We start from the raw sequence: 6,678 nt of genomic DNA on the forward strand, positions 1-6,678 counted from the left end.
AATGGATTATTCGTACTTCGTCTTGATGTGAGCTGTCCCCCATGTTATGTTATCCGTCCATGGAGTAGAGTAGAGTCAGAGCTCCTGCGCGCGGCGCACAGGTTTGATGCGACCAAAACCCAGCTGAGCATTGAACGACTTACTTGTGCGGTGCCGTTTGTTTTCTTGAGAGTACGTCAAAAATGTACTATATTTTCATAAAAAACAGAAAACAATTATAAAATGCTATAACTTGTTGCGAACAATAAAGATAGACAAACAGCACACCAAGCTAATCCGAAGAAAAGCCTCCGCCCACCGCTCCCACTCCACCCCTATATATACTAGGCTCGACGCACGTAATTCTTCACACCAACAAGAAAACTCATCTACCCACCAATGGCGCTCGTATGCAGTCGGCCAGCCTCCCTCCTACTCATCGCGGCTCTTCTCTCCGCCGCAACCTTCCTTGCCGTCCCGGCCGCGGCCACGGGGAAGACCGGCCAGGTGGCCGTGTTCTGGGGTAGGAACAAGAACGAGGGGTCCCTCCGGGAGGCCTGCGACACCGGCACCTACACCATCGCCATCATCTCCTTCCTCGACGTCTTCGGCCGCGGCAACTACCACCTCGACCTGTCTGGCCACGACGTCTCCGCCGTCGGCGCCGACATCAAGCACTGCCAGTCCAAGAACATACTCGTCTTCCTCTCCATCGGGGGCTTCGGCAACCAGTACTCCCTGCCCACCGCCCAGTCCGCGGCGGACGTCGCCAACTACCTCTGGAACGCCTACATGCTCGGCACCCGCAAGGGCGTCTACCGCCCGTTCGGAGACGCCTTCGTCGACGGCATCGACTTCTTCATCGAGAACGGCGCGCCGGCCAACTACGACGAGCTGGCCAAGCGGCTATGGAACTTCAATAAGGACTTCCGCGGCAGGACGCCGGTGCAGCTGACGGCCACGCTGCGGTGCGGCTACCCGGACCGGCACGTGGAGCGGGCGCTCGCCACGGGGCTCGTCGGACGCATCTTCGTCAGGTTCTACGACGACGCCGACTGCGCCGCCAACTGGCAGCGACAGTGGGACAAGTGGACGGCGGCGTACCCTTCGGCGCAGATCTACCTCGGGCTGCCGGCGTCGGAGCAGAAGGTCGGTTACGTTCACCCAAAGAACCTCTACTACAGCGTCATACAGGTGGCGCAGAAGGCGGCCAACTACGGCGGCGTCATGGTGTGGGAACGCTACGAGGACAAGCGGACCAACTATAGCAGCTACGCCATCCAATGGGCTTGAGCCTCCGTCGCTCACATCCGTCACCGTGTGTGAATTTGGTGTATCCGTCTGTCTACTGCATACTCTGCATGTGTTTGCTTACCTTACGGTAAATAAGTATCACCAGTGTGAGAACGGCGTTTCGGTGCCCGGGTGCACCTGCATCCGGTCAAAACAAAATTCGTAAAAAATTCAGAAAAAATCAAAAAAAATTCAAAAAAAATTGGATGGTAGACAATTTGATGCGTGAGGTACGCTCTAATTTTCAAAACATTTGGACTTCTGTGCAGCTCTCAGCAAAAAAGACAATTAGACCAGAACAGTATATGAACAGTGCACATTTTTACAGAACTTTGATTTGTCTTTTTTACTGAGAGCTGCACAGAAGTCCAAATGTTTTGAAAATTGGAGCATCCCTCACGCATCAAATTGTCCACCATCCAATTTTTTTTTGGAATTTTTGAATTTTTCTAGTATTTATTTTGATTTTTTTTCGTGAGCATAGGTGCAGATGAGCTCAGGCTCAGATTCGAATTTTCGCACCAGTGTGCAGTTGTGTGCTTTATACAAGAATAAAGTGAGACCTCTGTGAAGGTTTGGATTAATCGATGGATTTCCGTGTTAGTTATCTGCTCGATCACTTTCTTTGTCACTTTTCCAAATGAGTTCACACGCCGGGCATGCTATACAAACGCACCGCCGCCGCGTACAGCACAGATGTTGGTGTCCGGGAAGTAAATTGCTCAAAACAATTTGTGCCTAGGGTACTTCAAAACTACGGCTTGTTAGAGAAATATGTAATCCCAACCAACCTTCTCTCCGTATCCTTCTCAAACTCTTGTACCTTCTTGTATGCCAAGGCAGGCTCCTGCCGATAGCTAATATATACGAAGCATCTCCCCATCGAGGGAGTAGGGAGATTGCACATTATCTTACATGGTCATCAGAGCCACCTCTTTCCATACATATAGCCACAAACCAAAACCCTAGAAACCATATATATACCATCGTCTCCATGGCTTCCTCTGCTGGCGTCGCCCTCAACCTCGGTTCGCCGCCATCGGAGAAGCTCGCAAGAGGAAACTTCATCCTCTGGAAGACTCAAGTGCTTCCAGCCCTGCGAGGTGCGCAGGTGATTGGACTCCTCGAAAACACAGACGCCGCTCCGCCCAAGATGGTGGAGATCACAAAGGCGGACAAGACCACGGCCCTAGAGCCGAATCCCCTGTATGGGCCCTGGATCACCAAAGACCAGCAGGTCCTGTCTTATCTTCTGAACTCCATGTCGCCAGAGATCCTTGCGCAGGTCATCGGGAAGGACTCCACCTTTGAACTCTGGACGACGGTGACAAATCTCTTCGCCTCACAGTCGCAATCTCAGATCACTAATCTAAGAATCGCCATCACCAACACCAAGAAGAGCAGCATGTCAAGCTCGGCGTATATGGCTAAGATGAAGAGCCTCGGCGATGAACTAGCTGCTGCTGGTCGTCCCGTCTCTGCTGCGGAGATGGTGGACTACATATTGGCCGGACTAGACCGCGACTACGACTCCGTGGTGGCGACGATCGGCGCTGTCAAGAACACCATCACCGCCGATGATCTCTTTGCCTAGATCTCTGCCTTTGATCAAAGGATGGAGATGCTAGGCGACTCAGCTTCAAGCGGATTCCACTCATCTGCTAATGCGGTCTACAGGGGCCGTGGACAATCTCGCGGCAGATCCCACGGGCGAGGAGGAAGGGGGCGTGGCCGTGGTGACCGCGGTGATCGCCAGCCCTCGTCTTCCAATGGAGGAAGCGGCTTCAGAGGGCGCCCTCGACAGCAGCAACAGCAACAGCAGGCGTGTAGCAGCAGCATGATTTTCCTGAGTGCCAAATATGCTACAAACATCATCCAGGAGGTGCTCGGGTCTGTTGGTGGCGCTATGAGGACAATGACCCAGAAGAAAAAGAAGCGTATGCTGTCTCCTACGACGTTGACACAAATTGGTATGCCGACAGTGCAGCAACAAATCACATCACAGGTGAACTTGACAAGTTGACGATGCGGGAGAAGTACAATGGAGGTGACCAAATTCGCACGGCAAGCGGTTCTGGTATGGATATCACACACATTGGTAGTTCAATTGTTGAAAACCCCGTGAAAAATTTGCATCTGAAAAATGTCTTGCATGCTCCTCAAACATCTAAAAATCTTGTTTCCGTTCATCGATTCACTCTTAATAACAATGTTCTTATAGAATTCCACCCTTATTTTTTCTTGGTTAAGGACTTGAACACAAGGAGAATCATTCTTAGAGGACGGTGCGTGGGAGGCCTCTACCCACTCATACCATCATCATCATCTTCATGGTCAAATAAACAAGCAAATATTGTCACCAAGCTCTCATCGTCAAGGTTGCATAGTCGCTTGGGTCATCCATCTTCAGTCATAGTTAGATATGTTCTTAGCAAAAATAAACTCTCTTATGAGCCTAGTGTTGAGTCAGTTTGTGATCCTTGTCAACAAGCAAAAAGTCATCAATTACCTTACCCTATTTCTACTAGTGTGTCTACTGCTCCTCTACAACTTATCTTTTCAGATGTATGGGGGCCAGCTCCTACTTCAGTTGGTAGATTTTTCTATTATGTAAGCTTTATTGATGACTATAGTAAATTTACTTGTATTTATTTACTAAAGAAACGATCCGATGTATTCCAAGTTTTTACCAATTTCCAAAACCTTGTTGAACGCAAACTGAACTCCAAAATCATTGCTATGCAAAGTGACTGGGGTGGTGAGTATGAAAAATTGAACTCTTTCTTCCAAAAACTTGGCATATCCCATCATGTCTCTTGCCCTCATGCTCACCAACAGAACGGTTCTGCTGAAAGAAAGCACCGTCACATAGTTGATATGGGGCTTGCATTGTTAGCAAACGCATCCATGCCACTTAAATTTTGGGATGAAGCATTTTTAACTGCCACATATCTTATCAACTTGCTTACAAGTAAAGTCAGCAAATTTGAAACACCCATCACACGACTTCTTGGTGTCACACCCAACTACACATCTCTTCGCATATTTAGTTGTGCATGTTGGCCCAATCTTCGACCCTACAACACACGAAAACTCGCTTTCCGCTCAAAAAGGTGTGTCTTTTTAGGTTATAGCCCCATTCATAAAGGTGTCAAATGCCTTGATGTTCCCACTGGTCGGGTCTATATATCCAGAGATGTTGTCTTTGATGAGACAGTTTTTCCCTTTGCCTCTCTTCATCCAAATGCCGGTGCACTTCTCCGCAAGGAAATTCTCCTTCTTCCTTCACATCTACGGTCTTTTGATCATGGGGGCGACAATAATTGTACTAATCAATGTGATGATATTCCTGCTGGTACTGGTTCTTCTCTTATGCCTGTGCAGGTCCCTGGTGAGAACGGTTTTCAAAATGATCAAAATTTCGAAAATATGGCTCAATTTGACCCATTATTTCATGTGGAGGAAGAAGACGAACCTGGAACAGATGACGAAGGAGATCCGGCGGCGCCTGAGACTCTTGTGCGTGCGCAGTCCTCGGATCACACGAGCAGATCGTCATCGGATCGCGCTCCAGTCGGCTCCACGCCTGACCCGAGGGGCGGCCACTCCCGCGCGGAAACGTCGATGCCAGGCGGGACCGAATCCCCCTCGTCACGCGCGCGCGTCCAGCCGACAGGCGCGACAGACACAACAGGCAGGACCAGCGGCGGGACCGAATCCCCCTCGTCACGCGCGCGCGTCAGGCCGCGATCGGGCGCCAGATCCACTGCATCGGGTCGCCGTGTGTCCACAGGAACTGAAGCCACACCTACAGCCACAGGATCTTCTACACACGCCGGGACAAATCTGTCTGGGTCAGGACATGCAGATTTGCCTGGATCTTCTGTGGCGAGTGTACCAGTGGTTCAGCCAGAGGTTTCTTCACAAGTTATGACACGGCTACAAAAAGGTATACGAAATCCAAAAATAAGAAAAGATGGAACTATACCATATGGGATGCTATGTATTTCAGGAGAACCAACAACGTTGAACAGTGCACTTGATGATCCGAAGTGGAAGAAGGCGATGGATGAGGAATATTGTGCACTCATGAGGAACAAAACCTGGCATCTTGTACCAAATTAGAGAGGTAAAATATCATTGATTGCAATTAGGTGTACATGATAAAAAAAGGGGCAGATGGCTCCATTGACAGGTATAAGGCATGTCTAGTTGGAAAGGGCTTTAAGCAACGTTATGACATTGACTATGAGGACACGTTCAGTCCTGTTGTGAAAGCTGCAACTATCAGACTTGTGCTAGCTATTGTTGTGTCCAGAGGATGGAGCCTAAGGCAGCTAGATGTACAGAACGCGTTTCTGCATGGTGTTCTGGAAGAGGAAGTGTTTATGAGATAGCCACCTGGGTATGAGTGTAAGTAATTACCACATTATGTTTGCAAGCTTGATAAAGCACTTTATGGTTTAAAGCAAGCACCCAGAGCATGGTATTCCAGGCTAAGCTTACAATTGAAATATCTTGGCTTTATTGCTTCCAAGGCTGATACGTCCTTGTTTATTTATAACAAAGCAGGAGTGGTCATTTTTGTACTCATATATGTGGATGATATCATAGTTGCAAGTTCCTCACAAAATGCCACTAATGCTCTTTTGCATGATTTGAGCTCAGAGTTTGCCTTGAAAGATCTAGGTGATTTACATTTCTCTCTGGGCATTGAAGTCAAGAAAAATCAAGATGGCATTGTGTTAAGTCAGGAAAAATATGTCAATGAGCTTCTGTCTCGCATGGGAATGAAGAATTATAAGCCAGTTCCTACACCTTTATCTTCCTCAGAAAAACTCTCTGCATATGAAGGTGAGCCACTTCAAGAGGGGGAGAGCACAAGGTATAGGAGTACTGTGGGAGCGTTGCAATATTTAACTCTCACACGTCCATATATTTCATTTGCTGTCAACAAGGTTTGTCAATACCTTCATGCACCTACTTCTGCACATTCGGCAGCTAACAAGAGAATTGTGAGATATGTGAAGCACACTATGGGAATAGGACTTAATTTCAGAAGGTCTAATTCCTCTCTTGTTAGTGCATTCTTTGATGCTGACTGGGCAGGATGTAGTGATGACAGGAGATCAACTGGAGGTTTTGCAGTGTTCTTTGGATCAAATCTTATCTCCTGGAGTGCTAGAAAGCAAGCCACTGTGTCACGCTCAAGCACAGAAGTAGAGTACAAATCCTTGGCAAATGCAACTGCTGAAATTATTTGGGTTGAGTCACTCCTTGATGAGTTGGGAGTTAAGAAAAATCGTATATTCGTGCTTATGATGTGATAATTTGGGAGCAACGTATTTGTGTGCAAATCCAGTGTTTCATGCAAGGACAAAACACATAGAGATTGACTTTCACTTT

General features: G+C 48.0%; 1 protein-coding gene across 1 annotated transcript; it reads left to right on the forward strand.

Annotated features, from left to right (window-relative positions):
• The first annotated feature begins 326 nt into the window (after window positions 1-326).
• Window positions 327-1,856, forward strand: LOC123091779 (xylanase inhibitor protein 1). Its single transcript, XM_044513389.1, has one exon. It carries the CDS (start codon window positions 379-381, stop codon window positions 1,270-1,272), a length of 894 nt encoding a protein of 297 aa, XP_044369324.1. The 5' UTR covers window positions 327-378; the 3' UTR covers window positions 1,273-1,856.
• Window positions 1,857-6,678: the final 4,822 nt, after the last annotated feature.

This window comes from Triticum aestivum, chromosome 4B (assembly GCF_018294505.1).
Source record: "Triticum aestivum cultivar Chinese Spring chromosome 4B, IWGSC CS RefSeq v2.1, whole genome shotgun sequence".
Classification (NCBI taxonomy): Eukaryota; Viridiplantae; Streptophyta; class Magnoliopsida; order Poales; family Poaceae; genus Triticum; species Triticum aestivum.